The 22,296-nt window shown below is 39.7% G+C and overlaps 1 protein-coding gene across 8 annotated transcripts in view; it reads left to right on the forward strand.

The window, feature by feature from the left end:
- OCRL (OCRL inositol polyphosphate-5-phosphatase) overlaps positions 1-22,296 on the forward strand; it is a 58,361-nt gene that overhangs the window by 19,026 nt on the left and 17,039 nt on the right. For 5 of the 8 annotated variants that reach the window (XM_077987688.1, XM_077987683.1, XM_077987684.1 and 2 more), the window contains 12 exon segments: positions 5,077-5,187; positions 5,615-5,704; positions 6,383-6,503; positions 6,590-6,751; positions 8,489-8,590; positions 9,119-9,233; positions 10,354-10,470; positions 10,569-10,756; positions 12,862-12,973; positions 14,346-14,455; positions 16,086-16,221; positions 21,948-22,058. In XM_077987688.1, coding sequence (XP_077843814.1) covers positions 6,415-6,503; positions 6,590-6,751; positions 8,489-8,590; positions 9,119-9,233; positions 10,354-10,470; positions 10,569-10,756; positions 12,862-12,973; positions 14,346-14,455; positions 16,086-16,221; positions 21,948-22,058 — 1,242 coding nt within the window. In that variant the 5' untranslated portion in view covers positions 5,077-5,187; positions 5,615-5,704; positions 6,383-6,414. 8 annotated transcript variants of the gene reach the window in all.

Genomic DNA, 22,296 nt, shown 5'->3' on the forward strand with positions numbered 1-22,296 from the left:
AGTCAGACTTGATAGATGTTTTTGGAGGTAAAATCCATAGGAATTGGTTTGAGTGTAGGGGGTGAGAGGAAGTGTCAAGGATGAATCTCGGGTTTCTGACATGACTGTGGATGATGGTACCATTTGCAGAAATAAGAACACTGCAGAAAGAATGAGTTTTCCTTAAGGGGGAAGGGTCATGAATTCAGTTTCAGTCATGTTTAGTTTGAGATTTTTTTTTTTTTTTTTTTTTTGAGATGGAGCCAGCCTCGCTCTTGTCGCCCAGGCTGGAGGGCAGTGGCACGATCTCAGCTCACTGCAACCTCCACCTCCCGGGTTCAAGCTATTCCCCTGCCTCAGCCTCCTGAGTAGCTGGGATTACAGGTGCCCGCCACCATGTCCAGCTAATTTTTGTACTTTCAGCAGAGATGGGGGTTTCGCCTGATTGGCCAGGCTGGTCTGGAACTCCTGACCTCAGGTGATCTGCCCACCTCGGCCTCCCAAAGTTTTGGGATTAGCAGGCGTGAGCCACTTCACCTGCTGAGATTTTTTTTTGAGACACTTGAGTGTAGATGATAAATTGGCAAGTGAATGTATGCATTTGAATCTCAGAAGAAAGGTCTGGGTCACTAGCACGTAGATGATACTCAAAATCGTAAGAGATGATGTGATTGTATGTGGACTGTGCTATCGAATACAGTAGCCACTAGCTACATGTGCCTATTTAAAATAATTAGAAATAAAATGAGAAATTCAGTCCCTCAGTTGCAGTAGTCGCATATCAAGTTGTTAGCTACCAAATCGGACAGCACAGTTTAGAGCATGCCCATAGTCACAGGAAGTGCCATTGGACAATACTGGTATAGAATGAGAAAAAAGATTTATGTTTGAACTTGAGGAGCTCCACTTTTTAAATGTTAGATAGAGGAAGAGATACTTCAAAGGGCACTCAAAATTAGTGATGAGAGAGAGAGAAACTAGATGAGTATGGTATCATAGAAGCCTTTGGAAGAGATTATGTCAAGCCCTGGTTAACTGTTGATTTCTGCTAATAGGTCTAATAAGATGACTGAAGAATATCCATGGGATGGAGGTTATTGGTGAACTTAAAGCAATTTCAGATAAGTAGTGGGTTTGGAAGTCATATTGGAATGGATTCAAGTAAGAAATGGGAGGTCTGTGACTGTGTGTCTTTTAAAGAAACATGACTGCAGGGGAATATAGCGATGGACTGGAGTTGGAGGGAAATCAGAGCTCCAGGAAGATTTTTGTTTTTCAGATGAGAAGGACTTAGAACATGATTATATGCTAATGTGGAGGAACTAGTGAAAGGGAAAGCGTTAAGGATATGGGGATGTGTCTAGGGAATAGTTGTGAGTGTAAGATTACTAAGAGAATCAGAGGGGTTGTAATTCAAAGTGAAGGAGGCTTGATAGGAGGAATCTTATTCCTTGTATCAGTAGGGAAAGGATGAGATGAGTACAAATACAGATAAGTTTCCATGTGATAGCTTTATTTTTTCTCTGAAATATGAGCTGAAGCATTCTGCTTAGAATAAGAAGGCTCAAGAAGATGGGGGATCCAAATTTTGAAGATAAATGAGTAGGTGTGAAACAGTTGTTTCAGATAGTAGTAGGAGACTGATTGACTGTGGGAACTTAGGTTGCTTCCTATGATAGAGGACCCAGTTGAGATTGGCAATCAGGAATTTATAATGATAGCCATCTGGTTGTGGATGTGCATATTTGCCCCCTCTGGTTGTTCAGGTGTAAGTTCAGAAAGGCAATTAGTTCGATTTATGAAGATTGGTATTTAGCCAGGTAGGTGCCATGGAAGAACAGAGAGGTAAGGCAGTTCTGGGTTTTTGCAAGAGTGTAAAGTAATGATGGCATCTGTTTGGTAGAAGGGGAAGTGAGAACAGGAAGGGGCTGACGGATAGTAAGAAAATGGAGAAATTAATGGGCTAGAGGTTCCCATGAGGTTAAAAAAAAAAAAGTTACAGTGGGGATAATGAGCAAGTAAGTTGGAAGGAATAACATATCAGGGAGGGATGTTTGAATTAGAGGTTTATGAAGTGGTGGTGGTTCTATGATGACAAAATCCAGGGTATAACTGAGAGGGTCCCAATAGCAACTGAGGAAGTGGTGGCTGAGATGGAGGGGGAATCTCATTGGATGAGGAAGTTGAAGGTGTTGACTGGGTTTTCTGTGCTAATTTTAAAGGGACCCAAAGTTAATGGCAGGAGATTGAGTGTAGAGAAAGTCTTATGAGTCTTATCTTGGATTCTGAAGTTTCTGGGAGGATGGTGCATGATCTTGTAGAGGAAAGGGAGGAAATGGTAGATTCCAGTGGATGAGCCTCAAAGGAGAAAGGATTTTGCCTGAGGGAGAAGGAGAAAGAATAGTCTGGTGGTATTATTAGAACAAATAAAGACACCAACTAAAAATTACTTCAGGTGTGAGAGAATATAAACAGACTCCATTAAGAGGGTTAGGCCGGGCACAGTGGCTCACGCCTGTAATCCCAGCACTTTGGGAGGCCGAGGCAGCCAGATCACGAGGTCAGGAGTTTGAGACTAGCCTGGCCAACATGGTGAAACCCCGTCTCTACTAAAAATACAAAAAGTAGCTGGGCGTGGTGGTGCGTGCCTGTAATCCCAGCTACTTGGGAGGCTGAGGCAGGAGAATCGCTTGAACCCAGGTGGTGGAGGTTGCAGTGAGCCGAGATCATGCCATTGTACTCCAGGCTGGGCAATAGAGACTCCATCTCAAAAATAAATAAATAAATACAAGAGGGTTGTAGGAGAAGTGCTCCTCCTAGGGACCAGCCAGTTTTGCGGTAGACTCTGAATTTTAATGTGGACATATGGTCAGATCACTGGGAAACTACGAGTGCCTGGGCTTCACCTCCAGAGATTCTGTTTTAATTGTCCTGGAGTGGGGCCTGGATTCAATATTGTTTTTAAAGTGCCTCTGGTGGCCAGGCACAGTGGCTCACGCCTAAAATCCCAGCACTTTGGGAGGCCAAGGTGAGCGGATCACAAGGTCAGGAGTTCGAGACCAGCCTGACCAACATGGTGAAACCCCGTCTCTACCAAAAATACAACAATTAGCCAGATGTGGTGGCAGACACCTGTAATCCCAGCTACTCAGGAGGCTGAGGCAGGAGAATTGCTTGAACCCGGGGGACAAGGTTGCAGTGAGCTTAGTTCGTGCCACTGCATTCCAGTCTGGGCAACAGAGCGAGACTCCATCTCAAAAAATAAATAAATAAAAAATAATAAAGTGCCTCTGGTAATTTTAATGCATGCATAGTTGAGAACTACTGAGAGATGCAGAGAATATTCAGATGAAGTTGAGGATGTAGGAGTGTTTGCAGATCACAGAGGTACAGAGGGTTTTAGGATAGACTAGAAGAGTAGAAGGTTGAGTCTTGAGGTAATTTGTTCTCTTTCTCAAGCAACATGGTGAGGGAGCATCCAGCATTATTTTGTAAGCAATTTCTGGCCCATTAAATAGGTCAGTTATGTATTTGCTAAAATATGTCTTTCAGGAATTGTGTGTTTGTGTGTGTGAGAAAGAATAAGCGTTTTTGTTCTAAATTTATGTCAGATAGAAACTACTCTTTTAAAACCACATTTAGTATAAGTTATCTGAGAAAGAAAGGACTTGTTAGGCCCTGAAGGAGTTTTCCCTGTATCTTCATGGCTGCTGTAATTGACACTTTATTCCTTCCCTCTCTTTTTTCCTCTCTACAGCGGCACCCTCATTAATTTTCTTATTTGTAGTCTATTTGGGTGCCTTCTTTCACATTTTTTCTCCATTTTTATCTCTTTTCTTCTAACTAATCATTTTATTTTCCTTTTTGTAACTCACTTTACAAAGATAGAAACAAGAAAAAAAATGCAGAGGACAAAAAGCCAAAGGTTCAGAAGTGAATTTCCACCATAAAAAAAAACTAGGATTTTCGTTTCATTTTCTCATGTATTTGTTATTCACAAGTGTTAAAGAGTCCAGTTCATCAGTCATTAAATACCTTCTGTCTGTGAAGTCTAATGTTACTGTCACCAGTAGAGTGACCAGCAAGCCTTATTTGCCTGGGACTTTCCCAGTCTTAGCATTGGAAGTCCTGAGTCCTAGGAAGCCTCTGAGTCCCATACAATGCTGGGACAGTTGGTTACCCTAGACTGCTGAAAGTGCTGGGTTCCCTGTATGTGCACCCTGCATGTGTATGCTGCCTCTTGCCCTTAAGAAGCTTGTAGTTTCCAGAGGCATGAGAAAACAATGTATGTAATAAATCAGTTACAATAAGAATAGAAACAAGTACATAGGTTTCCTGGATCACCACATCCGAACAGTTGATACAAATGATAACTATAGGGCATCAGAAAAGGGGAGACAATATGTTATACACATAAGAAATTAAAGTCCTAGCTAACTTTGCTTCTAATTCTCCTAGTTTCCAATTGGGCTGTACTTGAACCAAACCACTTCTGAGCATAGGTCATTATATTGTTTTTGTATGTTTATTCAAGACATACATTTTAAACTTGAGGTAATGAGTTATAGATGCTTCTTTTCAGAATACTTCAGTATCACTGTTTTTAAGTTATTTTGTAAATTTAATCTGTACTTATGGACAAACCATCCTACTCCTTTTATTCCCTTTGTGCTTCAGATACTCTGACAATATGATCTGGACTTGAAATGGTAGGAATTTCCAGCTAAGGAATGGGAGGAGGGTGATTTGAGGAATTTACCTGTTGCTAGAATTCGAAGGTCCCTGCTTTGATGTCTGAGAGAGAGATCAGAACGCAGGAAAGTATGATTTTAGTGTGTGTCATATCCTTAGATTGGGCTGCTCATTGACACGGTTCATCAGCCCTAGGAATTCTCACTTCCCTTAGGGTTCCCTCTCTGCATCACCCCTTCCACCACCGTCGTACTGACTCTCTTGATCTTGTACATGTGCTTCCTATATTATAGATCTGGAATATTTGTGTTCTGGACCTTCTATTAACCTGATAAGTTGAGGATATGATCCCAGTAAAACATTTTATCCCATAGCAGTATATGTATGGATTTCAATTCTTTTTAGGTGGCTGCAAAATTCGGGTTCAGGGGGACTGGATCAGAGAGCGCCGCTTTGAAATCCCTGATGAGGAACACTGTTTGAAGTTCCTCTCAGCTGTCCTTGCTGCTCAGAAAGGTAACTCAAGACTCAGCAATTTTCTTTCTTCTATTTCAATGGGAGTGGAATTCTGACATGCTGATACAGAGGAAAGTGGCCATTGGCAAAATACCTCACCCTTTAAGCCCTGATAGCTGATTTTTTTTTTTCCTCAGGAGTGAACACAGGGATAGGTTAGGGAACAAATCTGCCTAGCTTTTAGGACACTAGGCCAGTTTTCAGAATATTCAGTGTCATGGCAAGCATAGATTACCATAGACTATAATTCTCCTTCTGCCCGCAGATGACCCCAGAGCTGCCCTCATTTCCTTAATTTCTTCCACTGTATCCAAAGATGGTGCTGGCCCCTGCTTTTAACGAATGTTGAAAGAATGGCTTTTGGCTATGGTAAATTCTACTCAATGAAAGACTTCCCAGTTTCTGACCGTGAACCTTATCTCTCCAGCTCAGTCACAACTTCTTGTTCCAGAGCAAAAGGACTCATCTAGCTGGTACCAGAAATTAGACACTAAGGACAAACCTTCTGTTTTTTCAGGTACTAAAAAGTTCCTGGTTCCCTTATTGCTATGGTCATTGCAGAGTCAGTGGATTTTATCAGGCCAAATATGGTGATGTAGATTAAAGCCAATGTCAGACACATTCTCCTGCAGAGTAGTTTTATCGAGTCCAGACCCACTGACCAGCATTCACTCCTTATCCTTTCTGTAGCATGGTAGCTGTTCAGGAGCCAGCTTAGCAGGATAGTAGAAAGTACAAGCTCCAGAGCCAGACAGCCTGGGTTTGAATCCCAAGTCAAGGACTTACTAGTTATACGACCTTCATCGAGTTACTCAACAACTCTGAACTTCCATTTTCTTTTCTGTAATATGGGAAGATTTTTAATAGGACTAACTTTGTGGGTTTTTTGTGATGATTAAATGAGATAATGATATATTCCCTTACTGTCAACCAGGCGTTGTGCTAAGTCTTCAATAAATGTTAGCTCTTACTGGTCTGTTCCAAGTTATTGTAAACTGTTGTTCTAATTATTATATCAGTGCTTCAGGAATGGGTATGCTTCTTCGAGCCCCAATCCAAGTAATTTCTACCCTTATGGTAGCTTTCTGTTTAGTAATACCACTGATCAAATGGTGATCAAATCAAAGCCTGTTACCCTGGATATGTTGGATGTTACATTTTTTCCCCCTTTGACTTTGGGGTCTGTGTCTTTCAGGGCTTCTCGGATTTGAAGACAATTTTTCTTCTATGAATTTGGACAAGAAAATAAATTCACAAAATCAGCCTACTGGGATTCACCGGGAACCCCCACCTCCACCCCCTTTAGTGAATAAAATGTAAGTCCCATGTGAAAACATATTTCCCCTGTAGGAGAATTATAGTTTAAACAATTTTACTTTTGAATCTCTCGTTTATTTGCTAGGCTTCCACGTGAAAAAGAAGCTTCTAATAAGGAGCAGCCCAAAGTGACCAACACCATGCGGAAGCTCTTTGTACCAAATACCCAATCTGGGCAGCGGGAGGGTCTCATCAAACATATCCTGGCAAAGCGAGAGAAAGAATATGTCAACATTCAGACTTTCAGGTTAGTGTCTCTTTTGCTTCCTGAGTCTAAAAAGTTAGTAGGTATAACAGACAGTGGCCTGTTGATATTTAAGACATTAGCCTAATTAAGAATCAATGATAAAAAGAAACGGTCGCCTGTTTCAAGCTCCTGTCTCTATGCTGGCCAATAACATGCATATCAAAAATAATGCAGATGCTACAGTTTCCCTTGGATTTTCTCTTTTTTTATGAGTCAGGGTCTTTCTGTCACCCAGGCTGGAGAGCAGATCATGGCTCACTGTAGCCTCAACCTCTTAGTCCTAAGCAATCTTCCCACCCCAGCCCCGCAAGTAGGTGGGACTACAGGTGCACACCACCACATCCAGCTAATTTTTTTTTTTTTGAGACGGAGTCTCACTCTGTCACCCAGGCTGGAGTACAGTGGCACGCTCTCAGCTCACTGCAAGCTCCGCCTCCCAGGTTCACACCATTCTCCTGCCTCAGTCTCCTGAGTAGCTGGGACTGCAGGTGCCTGCCACCACTCCCGGCTATTTTTTTAAAAATTATTTGTTTATTTATTTATTTTTATTTTTAGTAGAGACTGGGTTTCACTGTGTTGCCCAGGCTAGTCTCAAATTCCTGAACTCAGGCAATCCACCTGCCTCGGCCTCACAAACTGCTGGGATTATAGGCTTGAGCCACTGTGCTTGGCCTTCCCTTGGACTTTCTAACTACTAATTTATGCCATGTCTACTAATGTCTCTATCGAGTCCTAGAGAACCAAATCAAGGTCACGTGTACTAGGGAATTTTCCCCTAGCACATTCCATAAGCAAGCGTGTTTATATATCTGGCCTGCTAAGTTTTTTTTTTTTTTTTCAGCCAATATTAGAAAATTAAAGTCCATCATTACCACTAGCTCTTAACTTACTTTGGTAAAGAAAGTTTCACCCAGTCCTCTTGATTGGGAGGTCTATCTTGGATTCTTTCATCTGTATTATTTTTTATTTCATCTTTACTTGTTGACATCTTCTTTTCTGGACCTGTGTGTGTATGCTGCATGTGAGGTACCATGTGGCATGTATCACCAATGCATGAAGCAACACCACCTTTCTTTGTTATTCATGAGCAGAATGTACCCTTCTAGTCCAAGATTCTAGTCCCATCTGCTTTCCTGTCATGCCTCATTTATTCTAATTCAATCATAACTATATCACTGTGCTAAAACTTCCAGTTCCTCATATTGCCCACTATGCTTATATTTGTGTGTAAACAGTTAAGACAGTCATGAGTTTTCCCTTCTGCTTTCCCCCTTAATACTATGTCTGCCTCATCAGAATTTCCTACACAGATGTCCTTGTAATCCTTCAGGAAGTGAATTTCTGGAGTCAACTACAGCCCCTTATAGAACATTTATCCATATTTGACTAGCTTACAGCATGAAGATACCTCTTTCCCATCCATAAGCTCTCCTTTCAAGTATGAGTTTGGATGGAGCTTAATTGAAAGGAAATGTGGTATAGCAATTACCTTTGCATTTTTAAAAATAGAGACTTGGTTTCCTCTGTAGTTTTACTTAATGTAAAATTTAGAGAAAATAAGCCCACTGCCTTTGTGTTCTAGATGCAAAAGATCTTTCTTACATATGTAGCAAAACATTTTGAGGAATTATGTTAGCATATTGTGAACATACCTTTGTATAGAAGTGAAAAGAAAGACCTTCTGTTGGTTTATACTTCATCTTTGTTTTCAAATTATCTTTTCATATTATGTATTAGGTTTTTTGTTGGAACTTGGAATGTGAATGGCCAGTCTCCAGATAGCGGGTTAGAACCTTGGCTGAACTGTGATCCCAGTCCTCCTGATATCTACTGCATTGGGTAAAGAACACTTCTGGAATTTCCTTTTGGCTATATGTTTGGTGTTAGTTTACATGATGTTTTTGCCTTTTTTAAAAAAGAATTTGGTAAAACCTACTGTAGACTATACACGAGAGTTAACTTGTGGGTCAAATTTGTGAGAACAGAAAGGAACAGATATCTAAAATGGCGTAAGGAAGCATCTAACTTTCTTGAAACCCATAGGAATCTATATATTCTGCATAGAAACTTAAGTCTTGAGGTCAGTTCTAACAGTGACAGTTCCTAGGATATAAGCGCAAAGCTCTACTGTTATCCTCTGTGGGAGGTATTTTGATTTATTTTTTGCATAGCTTATGAATGTACTTGTGGGAATTGTTTAGAAAAGAAAGCTACTTGTCCTTACTTATAGCTTGGGTGAACAGAGCAGTTCTATAAAATTTATCTCTCTCCCATCTTTTTTTCATTTGCTGTTTCAACATATGGGACAGGAGGTAGCCAGAGATAATTACGGGATATGTATAGATCTCACATCGCTTTTTTCCTCAGATTCCAAGAACTGGACTTGAGCACAGAAGCCTTTTTTTACTTTGAATCTGTGAAGGAACAAGAATGGTCCATGGCTGTAGAGAGGGGTTTGCATTCCAAAGCCAAGTATAAAAAAGTAAGCCGCATTTAATTGTCTTTTTAAGTATATGACTAAAGAGGGCTCACCGGGAGTTATTCCATTATCTACAACTTGTTTGAAAAGAATAGTTTAATTGAATTCTTCTCTGTGTGTAGTACGGGGATAGGGCAGACTGATCATTCATCCTTATTTCCTAGAAAAAAATTTCCCTAAGCTTTTGGATACGTATTTTCATTGCTTAGATAGCTTTTAGGGGAAAAAAAGAATTTTATTATTCATATATCAATACTTAGTTTGAAATAATTACACATAAGATTTCTGATTTATGCAGTAAAACTTGAAGATTGAGATTACTCACTGACATGGTCAGAATTGAATGCTTTACAGAAAAGCAGTATGAAATGTGGGCTCATGGTGCATGTGTTGCAATCAGAGCAAGAATAGAAGTGGTGTGGAATTTGAACGAGTTCTAAACTCGGTTTTAAGTTAAGAGGAGAGTTGACTTTAGCAAGATGGGCCAATTTGTTTGTCTAAAGACATTTATCTTTTATCTACCAGAAGAGTTATTTTAATTACAGGGCTATCATACTAAGCTCTCTAAAACAAGTAATGTGAGTAACTTTACTCTACATCTCTTAACAGTTTATATAGGTAATAAAACTCCTGGGGATGTTATTCCTCTCATATAGGTCCCTGACTAATGCATATCTCTGACATATTTCTAGCTGTAGTTCACAAGTTAAAAATAAGTGAAGTAAAAAGGATTGCTGTTTGGTTGATTTCAATTTCTTAGAAAATTAGACATCAGAAACTAGGAAGGAAAGGTGGAAGGAACAAGCTGGGGTAGTGGCTTTATTATTTGAACTTTTAATGCTGGTTACTCCTGGTAGGCTAATAAGTGATTAAAAGAATGGCTCTAGAGCTGAAAGTACTCATTGTCCCTCCAGGCTTTTAACTCTTACTGGTCAGAGCCAGATTAGAGCTTCCCCAGAGAATATTGGTTTCCACTTGATGGGGTCCACTGTGAAATTAGAGGATATGAATTCAGGTTTGGGCATTGGTATATCATCTTGATGAAAAATTAGTCATGGGACGTTAGATATGTGGCAAAGATTGGTATTAACATTAACCTTTTATAACTCCCCGGAACTCATAGGTTCAACTGGTGCGCCTTGTCGGGATGATGCTTCTTATATTTGCCAGAAAGGATCAGTGTCGATATATTCGTGATATTGCTACAGAAACGGTTGGAACTGGAATCATGGGGAAAATGGTGAGTTACTTTGGAAATGAGCTTGATTATTATTCATGTTCATGTAAAGTTCAGTTGCTAGTTCAGTGTACTAATTGAATAATTACTCTTGCTAACAGGGAAACAAAGGTGGGGTCGCTGTGAGATTTGTATTTCACAACACCACCTTTTGCATTGTCAATTCCCATCTGGCTGCCCACGTGGAGGACTTTGAGAGAAGGAATCAAGATTATAAGGACATTTGTGCAAGAATGAGTTTTGTGGTCCCAAATCAGACCCTCCCACAATTGAACATCATGAAGCATGAGTAAGTGATTAACTCACCTGTAGCCTTTGAGTAGTGGCTACAGGAGTTTGGATAGTGAAGAGATTAAATGTGGTGAAATACTGTAGAGCTGTGAAGAGTGAAAGATTACCAGTGAGGGATTGGGGTCACAAAGAAGAGCGGATTTTTGAGTAACAACAGAATCATTGAGGCAGAGAAATTAGACTTGATATCAGAGGAAAGGATAGTTCTATTAGTGGGGCATCTAGAGTAATGCTGGAGGGTCTGTAGTTGGAGTCAGTTTTTATTGTTTTTATGATAAAATAGAAATATTCATTGTAAATGTAATAAAAGATAAAATTAGAACTAAAATTTCCTCATTTCTTATTCTCTACCTAGCCAGTCCCTCTCTCCAAAGGAAACCGTTCTTAACAGTTGGGTGTGTAGCCTTTTAGATCTGTACTAAGATGACAACCAGTAGCCATATATATGGCTGTTAGGTACCTGAAAGTGACTGGTCCAAATTAAGATATGCCGTATGCATAAACTATATATTGGATTTTAAAGACTTAGGAAAAATATGTACAATATCTTGATTTCTAAAATATTGATCACATGTTGAAATAATTTGAATATATTGAGTAAAATGAAATTTATTGATATTTTCACTAGTTTTTTTTCTTTTTAAATGCATCTACTAGAAAATTTAAAATTATATTGTGAGGTGCATTATAATTCTATTAAATAGCGCTATTCTAGCCTTTTGTCTATTCACATACAAACACACACATAGGTACCTGGTGTATGAGACTATATTATTTGGCTGGGTGCGGTGGCTCACGCCTGTAATCCCAGCACTTTGGAGGCCGAGGCGGGCGGATCACGAAGTCAGGAGATCGAGACCATCCTGGCTGACACGGTGAAACCCCATCTCTACTAAAAATACAAAAAATTAGCTGGGCGTGGTGGCGGGCGCCTGTGGTCCCAGCTACTTGGGAGGCTGAGGCAGGAGAATGGCATGAACCCAGAAGGTGGAGGTTGCAGTGAGCTGAGATCCTGCCACTGCACTCTAGCCCAGGCGACAGAGCAAGACTCCGTCTCAAAAAAAAAAAAAAAAACTGTATTATTCTATTTATTGTATTTATTGTGGATCCCTTTCCAAGCCCCTAGATCTACATTGTTCTTTTTATTGGCTGTGATTATTAAAAATAGGGGCAGCAGAGAGAGATCAGTGAAGAATGGGATTTAATAAACATAGAAGCAGAGATGTGTTGAGTAGATACGGTGGTGGTAGAAAATGATTAGCTTTAAAGAAATTAATATAGAGAGTACAGTAATTGGGGAAAGAGGAGGAAAGAGTAGGGATCTTCAGCTATTTTCCATAATGTCTCAATAATTAGGATCATGTGGAATTCTATTTCACAGTGGTAAAGTTAAGGCCTTAAAATGTATGGTCATGAAGTTGCCATGAAATTCCATAAATTTATTTTCCCAGATTCCATAAATTTCATGTTGCATTTGAGATTGTCAGAATGACCCATTGGGAACTTGCGATCACTCAACAGAAGAGTCCATTTTGATGTGGTAATTGCATTGTCTCCCTTTGTGGGGCTCAGCACATCTTCCTGCCTGTAACTTGGGCAATGGTAGACGGATTAGGCTACACTAGAGAGCCCTGGACCTACTTTTCTTAGTGGGTCCTACCTGGGAGAGCTGTCACTCAGACCATGCAGACCTTAGTGGAGAACCTGCAGAACTTCAGGGCTCTAAGAGGCAGAAGACGTTCAGATTCTCTTCCCCTAAAGACCTGGCTAGCAGCCAGGCAAAATTTTGAAGCTAGTCCAGCAAATAAACTGCATGCTTCTCAGTCCATTAACTCCTTGGCTTCTGAATCCCATACATAATATTTCCCATTTTCATTCTTCATGTGTAGAGTCCTGTTCTCCCACCTATTTTGTAATCCATTGTCTCTCTCAGGTGTTGATAGTAGTTGCCCTCAAAGGATTGGTTACAACTTTAAACCCCTTGTGAGGTAGTGGTTAGTGAGCGCTTGTCAATAATCTACCCATTTTTCTTCTCTCCATCCTTCTCTGTTTTTTTATGCTAATCGCTGCTACTTCTGTTCATATATTTTTTTTGATCCTTAGTGTTGTCATTTGGTTGGGAGATTTGAATTATAGACTCTGCATGCCTGATGCCAATGAGGTGAAAAGTCTTATTAATAAGAAAGACCTTCAGAGACTCTTGAAATTCGACCAGGTAAGTAAAGTTTCATTTTAAAGGAACTTTCCTAGATGGGAGATGAGATTGTTAGAGTTGTGGGAGGTATATCTTACTCTAGGGAGTGATGGAAACATCTTACTGTCTTGTGAAAACAGTCTAACTGGTGATGCATTGACTACATACAAGATTTGTAGTGCTTTTATTAAGTGCTTGGATGGGAGGAGGGAAGATAACGTTAGTGATAAAAAGTAAATATAACATTTATTCAAAACGTCTTTATCAAGAAGAAATTTCAGAGATTTGTATAAATGAGTTGGTGAATGGGTGGGGTTAATTGGAGAACACTTCCTGGAGGAAGTGGGCCTTCAGCTATGTTGATGTGGTTTGGCAGATGGAACAGGGAAAACTTCTATGATTACTTGGCAGACTGAGGAACAGCTTGGAGGTAAAAGAGGGAGGCCCTGTGAGGGGAATTGGGAAGCACAGAAAAGAAGTTTGTCTGGGATGAACAGCATAGGCTATGGGCTTATGGGAACTAGATGATAAGTTGAAGCTAACTGGTATTTAAAACCTGCAGAAAAAGCATTGAGTCGGTAACATTTACGTAAAACCTGATATTCAAGAACCTGGTTTCCATATATTTGAAGCAGTAAATTTGCTTCAGAACCTGGCATGTGACTTGAATTTTTACTTCAACATATGGATACTGGCTGCTAAAAGTGAATGCTGCTTATTGAGGGAAGAAAATGTTTTGACTTCATTCGAATAATCTTTAAGTCGTTATGAGAGCCTTTTCAACCTTCAGACGTAGCCAACATTCAGGTGATTTGCAGCAGAATGGTTTTTGTAGTGAGCCGTTCTTGTCTATGGCTACCTTCACATTATGGTTGGCTGGGAAATTTCTTTGCTTTTTCTTTCTCTATTCTGCCTCCAAAAGGGGTATATTTAGGATAAATTCTGAGTCTTACGTAACTCTGGTAAAATATTTGAGTGAGGATCTTTCAAAACAATTTGAAACTATTCGCTGAATTTGGTTTGTGGAATTATTCATTCAACATTTGTGTGTTTTTTCTTTAAATTAAAATTGTGCTGGGTGGTTTCTGCCCAGCTCCAAGGAACTTATAATTATTCAGATTTCGTTTTTCCATTTTACCCTCTGCCACTATTAGCAATAAAAGAATAGTGATGTGCTAATAACAAGCATCCTATCTGAGGGTGAGTTTAGATGCTATGGGAATGCTGAGATTTAATTCATAAGGTATAGAAGTTTTATTTATGTACCCTCACAACAGTTGTAAAGGCTGTGGAACTAGATACTTAGAAATGGGAACAGTGGCTTATCAACCTGATTATCTCTTATATTAAGATAGTGTTATCCTGCTTATTTGATGCTTCTTTCTATCTGTAGCTAAATATTCAGCGCACACAGAAAAAAGCTTTTGTTGACTTCAATGAAGGGGAAATCAAGTTCATCCCCACTTATAAGTATGACTCTAAAACAGACCGGTGGGATTCCAGGTAAAGTAATAAGAACCATCTCACAGAAAAGGTTAAGGCTTGATCTTACTTCTGACCCTCCATATTGGTAAGGGGCTAGGAATTTTTTAGGCCATACCATAAGCAGATATAAAAACCTAATGGCTCAGTGCTATTGTAGAACAATAGGAGTGTTTCATTCATCTATACTCAAAGGTGAGCCTATCTTAGGGAAGTTATTACTTATATGTCAAGACGGTTGAAGTTTTATGGGCTGCCTACAGTGCCTTATTTCTCTCATCTCAGCAGACTTAGACTTGCTTAAATTTTGCCTTCTTGATTTTGCCTTTGTTTCTTACCTATTACTTATTCTGGCTTTTTTTTTACCAAACTACTCAACTGTTGAACTCAGGATACCAGAAGGCAAAACAAAGCCATGAAAGGTTCTTCTGGCACCAGTAGCTCTCAATCCTTAAAAGACTTTAGAATCCCTTAGAGAACTTCAAAAAATACTAATGCTTGGACCTAATATCTGCCACAGCTGGAGAACACTGAGAAGCACTATTCAGTAGACCCTTTTGATTTCCTAATCACCATAGTAAAGTGCGCCCACTGTTCTTAGTGACTATTTGTCCTCTACCTACTATCTCTCTCTCTCCTTCCTTCCTTCCTTCTTTCCTTCCTTCCTTCCTTCCTTCCTTCCTTCCTTCCTTCCTTCATTCCTTTTTCTTTTTCTTTTTCTTTTTCTTTCTTTTTCTCCTAGCTGGCTGAGCACAGAAACTTGAAAGACAAAGAATCCCCAGGCATGTTCAGCTGTTTTGAACTCTGAGAGTACTGGCATGGGGGTGGGGGGAGTCGATATTCCTATGCTTCTAGGTAACTGGCCAGCAAATGAAGTGACACTGTTAGATCTTGTACACTTTGCTGTGTTTGTTTCACTCACCTGACTTGAGAGTCAACTGCATAGCTACTGATGAGAAATATGTGTGCCACCTTCTGGATCAGGTGTACAAGGTGTTGCTTGTTTTAATGGAATGATGAATAGGTTCTTTTTCCCTACCCTTGGTATTCTGTGGACTGATACCTGCTCAGACTTGCATGGTTTGATTTTGTTTTGTCTCTATTGGAAGAAGCTAGACTTGTCCATAAATGTCTGGTTTAAAGGAGAAATCAATACTGTTATTCCTCTCCAAAGATTAAGCCCAGTCTAGGAAGAGAAGATTGGAGTTTTAGACTTGATTAGTTATCTATCTGTTGTGAAGTGTTGTTGACACTCATAGAGGAAAGGAAAATGAAGTGTTCAAAATATAATCCAAATCTTCTGAGGATATTTTAAGAACGTGCTATTTTCTCCTGTGGTGACATAGTTGAAGATGTACTCCCAATCTTAACAGAACCATTAATTCATTAGACAGCTATTCATTGAGCACCTACTTTGCACCAGATACCATGCTAGGTTCTAGGAGTTCAGTGGCAAACAAGCAAATACAATCCCTTCACAGAGCTTGCAAAATAATAGGGAGGATGATAGTTAGGGGTTGTTAGGGAAGGAGAAGTACACGGTTCTTTGGGAGCATGTAACAAGACAGCCTAACCCTGATCTAAACCAGTGTGGTAGGTATTATGTTCTTGTATGGTATGTTCTCTTTATAACTCATTTCTTTACTTACAGTGGGAAATGCCGGGTTCCAGCCTGGTGTGACCGAATTCTTTGGAGAGGAACAAATGTTAATCAGCTTAATTATCGGAGTCACATGGAACTGAAAACCAGTGACCACAAGCCTGTTAGCGCCCTCTTCCATATTGGGGTAAACACTTGTTTGTATATTCACTTATTTGTGTGTTAAGTATCAATTACTAGAGGATTATTTAGACTCAGAGCAGATCAGTAATTCAGCAAGCCATAAATGTTCCATAACCAAGTAACCATTTGCAGCATTGAAAGGTTAGTACCCCCAGCCCTCCCAAATGCTGTCCGTATAGCTCTTAATGCTCCAGGCCTTTTAGTGACACAGATGTTTCTCATGATACGTAGTGGTTAGGTGGTAACTTGAGCTTCCTAAAGTAAGTATGCATAATGAAGAGTTAAAAGCTAAGTTTTATCAGATAGTAAGGAAGGGAAACACCTGGAGAGAGATTCTGGGTGGAAGGGTAGAGACAGCAGGACCAAAGGCACAGACTGATCAGAATGCAACCAAATCTGCATATTGCCCTAAGGGACATAGTGTCATCCCTACACCTTTTTTTTTTTTTTTCTTTTTTCCTTTTTTTTTTTTTTTTTTTGAGACGGAGTCTTGCTCTGACCCCCGGGCTGGAGTGGTGTGATCTCGGCTCACTGCAACCTCCTCTTCCCGGGTTCAAGCGATTCCCCTGCATCAGCCTCCCAAAGTGCTGGGATTATAGGCATGAGCCACCATGCCCAGCCAATTTTTTCTTTAACTCTGTTCTATCCTGGGCTGCATTAATGGCCAATTATTTAATTTTCTGTCTGTATTGTGAGTAAAGTTTTTTTTTCTCATTGTATTTTTAAACTGTGTGTTATTGGTATGTAGGTTATATCTTGTAATCATGCGATTTAATTTGTTATAGCCAGTACATTTAGGTTATTTCTTGTGGATTTTTCAGATCTACAGCTCTATAATCTGGCGGAATGTATATAGTGCAGTGCTTAGTAGAATGGACTTTGTAGTAGACTTCTGGGATTTGCATCCCAGTTCAACCACTTTCTAACTGTGTAACCACGGACAATTTATGTAACATATTTATGCCTCAGTTTCCTCCTCTATTAAGTGTGGGTAATATTGGTACATACTCATGAAGATTAATGAGTTCAGACATGTGAATAGCATAATGGGATAGGTTTCTTTCCTCTGTGTGTGTGTTGATTTGGTGGGCTTCTGAGATAGATATCACCAACCTGTTTTATCCTGCTCCTGTTTTAAGGAAGAAAGACTTTTCATTCACTTTTCATTTAAGATCAGAATTAGTTATTGGTCTTAGAATAGATTTTAAATTTTATCAAGACAGTCATGACTTGACTTTTGTCCATTTTGAAATTTTAAAATAATAATCATCAATAATAGTAACTGTTCCTCAGATAGCAGCTAGTAGCTGTGTGGCAGGCACTATGTGAGGCAATTTGCACACATCTCATTTACTCCTCACAACAACGCCTTGAGTTAAATACAGTTGATCCTTGAACAACATGGGTTTGAACTGCACAGATCCACTTATACCCAGATTTTTTCAACCAAATGCAGATGGAAAATACAGTATGCACAGGATGTGAAACCCACGTATAAGGAGGGCCAACTGTGGTACTTGAGTATGCGTGAATTTGATTATACACAGGCAATGCCAGAACTAATCCCCCATAGATATCAAGGGACAACTGTATTTCCCATTTAACAGATGAGCAGATGGAGAACAGCAAGTTTAAATAATTTATTTAAGAGCATTCAACTAGGAGGAGAGCTGAGATTCCAATCTTAAGTTGGCTTAACTCCCAACTCTGTGCTCTTTCTACTACCCCACAATGCCTCTATAATTCTACAGAACTTGACAAAATATACCTTTAGATAACTTCTTTTAGCCCATCTAATTTCTAGTTTGTACTTGCAGGCTGCCCCTTTTTCTTCATTTGAATTCTCTTAATCCATTTTGAGAGGATATCTTTCCTCAAACACTAACCTCTTTGGTTAGATCAGCTGTGCTTGGCTTTTTTGTTTGTATTTCTTTTCAAAACCTTAGAATTTTTTGGTTTGTTTGTTTGTTTTGAGACAGAGTCTTGCTCTGTCACCCAGGCTGGAGTGCAATGATGTGATCTTGGCTCACTGCAAGCTCCACCTCCCAGGTTCACCCCATTCACTTGCCTCAGCTTCCCTAGTAGCTGAGACTACAGGCGTGCACCACCACGCCTGGCTAATTTTTTGTATTTTTAGTAGAGACAGGGTTTCACCATGTTAGCCAGGATAATCTCAGTCTCCTGACCTTGTGATCCACCCGCCTCAGCCTCCCAAAGTGCTGGGATTACAGGCATGAGCCACTGCGCTCGGCCAACCTTCGGATGTTTTTAATACTCCATACACATTAATGCAGAGCTTCTAGTGGGATATTTACATTTTTTTCAGGCTTTGTGTATTTATGTGTATCTTTAATAAAGATCTGCCTTTTGAGTTTTTAATGATTTTTAAATTGTATGGCAATTACAAGTGCTTTTAAAAAAATTAAAAGGAAATTTAAGCAGAATTGACAGATAAGGGAGAAGTTCTTCAATCCCTGTTCTGTCTCCTACTCCCACCTTTGCCTAAACCCCCATTCCCCAGCCAGGCCACTACCCTTAGGAGTTCATATCTTTCTAGACCAGTGCTGTCCAATAGAGCCTTCTGTGATGATGGAAATGTCCTGTATCTGTGCCGTCCAGTCCAGTGGCTACTAGCCGCAAGGGGCTATTGAGTACTTGAAGTGTGGCTATTGCAACTGAGAACTGAACTTTTTATTTGATTTAAAGTAATTTAAATTCAAATTCCCTATGTGGCCAGTCGCTATTGTACTGAACAGTGCAGTTCTAGACCTTTGTATATGCTTTTTTGTTCACCCATAGACAAAATACTGATTTGTGTGTGTCTCTATATCATAAACGGTCTCATATGTATGTGTTGGTCTACAACTTGATTTTTTTTTTTAAATCAGCAGTGTGTCTTGGAGAACCTCCCATCTTATTACATAAAGACCTAGCTCATTGTACTTTTTTTTTCAAATTCCTAGTTTCGTCAGTAATTTCCTTTACTAAAATGGATGTGTCAGGTCGTGAATTCTTTGGGATTTTTCCCCACCTCATTATCCTTGATTTGCCATTAAGTGCTGTGATCATGATAACCTGCTGAGAAAAAGTTTGATTTTATTGAGTAATCACCCCATGTTTTGGATTCTTGGGCATGTTATGATTAGAGGCTTTAAAAACCACACTACATTTTCACCACCATTGGCACCAATGACTGTTAACAAAGGAGCCGAGTGCACCATGGCTAATTAATTTCAGAAGACTTTCTGTGGGCTGGCTGAGATAGAGCTGGGAGAGGGTTCCAACCCTGCACTTGGTACTGTGATCTGTTGCATTGGTTCTCAGACTTCAGTGGATGTAAGAATTGCTTAGAGAGCTTTAAAAAAAGTGTGGATGCATGCGTCCCCACCCCTGGAGACTGTGATTAGTAGGCCCAGGCAGCTGTGCTTTTAAGACATACTCAAGTTGATTCTGCCACATATCTGGTATATTGGAAAGAGTCTTACACTAGTCCAGATATCATCACCTTTGGTATTAACTGTGGCAGTGAGCAAGTTTGTTGATTGTTGTGTATCTTAATGTTCTCAACTCTCAGAACAAAAATATTACTTGCTTTGGTAGCCTTCCAGGTTGTGAAAATTAAAAGACATGTGCAAAATACTTTTGGAAATTAAAAGTTGCAAAGTTTTGTAAAAGTATAAAATTCGTCTTAACCTAATGCTATAGTATGGACCCTGGTGATGGTAAAATGATGTTTGATCCTCAGTTCTCTAAGAGTTACAGTTCACATACGTGAAAAACTTCCCCAGTCTGAGATACTTGACTCAGCTTTGATGTTCTTATTTTCAACATTTTTAAAAATTTTTATTTTACTTTAAGTTATAGGATACAAGTACAGAACGTATAGGCTTGTTCCATAAGTATATGTGTGTCATGTTGGTTTGCTGCACCTAGCAACCCATCATCTAGGTTTTAAGCCCCACGTGCATTAGCTATTTAACCTTAATGCTCTCCCTCCCCTCGCCCCACTACCCCGAGTGGCCCAGTGTGTGTTGTTCCCCTCCCTGTGTCCATGTGTTCTCATTGTGCAGCTCCCACTTATGAGTGAGAATATGCAGTGTTTGGTTTTCTGTTCCTGTGTTAGTTTGCTAAGGATGATGGCTTCCAGCTTTATCCATGTCCCTGCAAAGGACTTTTTTTTATATTTTTTGAGATGGAGTCTTGCTCTGTTGCCCAGGCTGCAGTGTAGTGGTGCAATCTTGGCTGACTTCAACCTCCGCTTCCTGGGCTGAAGGGATTCTCCTGCCTCAGCCTCCCAGTAGCTGGGATTACAGGCACCCACCACCAGGCCTGGCTAATTTTTTTTTGTACTTTTAGTAGAGACAGAGTTTCACTGTCTTGGCCAGGCTGGTTTTGAACTCTTGACCTCTAGTGATCCTCCTGCCTCGGCCTCCCAAAGTGCTAGGATTACAGGTGTGAGCCACTGTGCCCAGCCTGAGCTCATTCCTTTTTATGGCTGTATAGTATTCCATGATGTATATTTGCCACATTTTCTTTATCAGGTCTTATTATGAATGGGCATTTGGGTTGGTTCTATGTTTTTGTTATTGTAAGTAGTGCTGCAGTAAACATACGTGTGCATGTGTCTTTATAGTAGAATGATTTATATTCTTTTGGGTATACACCCAGTAATGGGATTGCTGGGTCAAATGGTATTTGTGGTTCTAGATCCTTGAGGAATCGCCACACTGTCTTCCACAATGGCTGAACTAATTTACACTCCCACCAACAGTGTAAAAGCGTTCCTATTTCTCCACAGCCTTGCCAGCATCTGTTTCCACATCTTTTTAGAACCTTTGCTGCATGTGTCAATTTTTTTTGACACGGATTTTTGTGAAGTTTCCTAGTCTAAAAAAGAAACCGATATCTCAAGTTAAAATGTTAGTTATGTTAATTTTGGCATTGGTTTGTATGAAGTTTTAATATTTAAAAAAAAACACGGCTATATCAGGAAGCTGAAAGTGCTGTGTCAGGTGGGAATTTTTTTATTAATCAGTCAAGATGTGTTTATCCGTTGTCATGGTTTTACTCTAGTCTAGGACATTTTGTTTCAGCCATTTTCTAAAATGGCTGTAGGCTCCATTTATTAATATATCTTTGCTATTATATAATCTGAGCAGTGATATTACACTTCTTGGTATTGTACATAGAATCTAATAGAGTTAAAAGCTTTTTAATCATATTTTCTCCCACCCCACCAAGTTATGATTGTTAGAAACAGTAATTGCTGTGTTTCGACACCGTCATTTTGTACAGTGCAAGCAATCATTTTTACCACAATCACATTTTTTCCACTACCAAATAACAATGAAGCAAGAAAATGTTCTTCCCAAATATTTATTATTGCCAAGCTTCTTAACATAGGAGTTTAACTTTTACAGGACGTTAGCCAATTAATCTTACCTTTACCTTAAAGCGTGTGCTTCTATAATGCTTTGTTCAATTTATGTTTGCTTTAGAGGCTCTTGGAGATATAAAAGTTGAGAGCATGTAAAACTAAAGCAAGGATCTGTTTTCTTTCAGGTGAAAGTTGTGGATGAAGCAAGATATGGAAAGTGTTTGAGGATGTTGTTTGCACCACAGTTTATTTTAAATGGTTGCTGTAATGACCAGTTTTAAATTGTTAGATAATCTCCAAGGCAGATGAGCTAGAAGCATATAAGACTGAAAAGAGGATACATTTTCTTTCAGGTGAAGGTTGTGGATGAACGAAGGTACCGTAAAGTCTTTGAAGATAGTGTACGCATCATGGACAGAATGGAAAATGACTTCCTTCCTTCCTTAGAACTCAGCAGGAGGGAGGTGAGCCAAAATACATGATCTCCCTGTCTGCTGCCCACTGTGGTTAGCACAGAAGAAACTGCTGCTTAGAAAAGGCAACATAGCACAGTAGTTAAGCCCATGTCGCTGGAGTCAGACTGCCTCCATTCCAGTCCTAGCACTGCTGTTTAGTAGATGCATGACCTCAGGCAAGTGTCTTACCCACTCAGAGCCGCAGTTTCCTTTTCTGGATTAAGGGGTAGTTGTAAGGATTACATGA

The sequence above is a fragment of the Macaca mulatta genome, chromosome X, assembly GCF_049350105.2.
Source record: "Macaca mulatta isolate MMU2019108-1 chromosome X, T2T-MMU8v2.0, whole genome shotgun sequence".
Lineage (NCBI taxonomy): Eukaryota > Metazoa > Chordata > Mammalia > Primates > Cercopithecidae > Macaca > Macaca mulatta.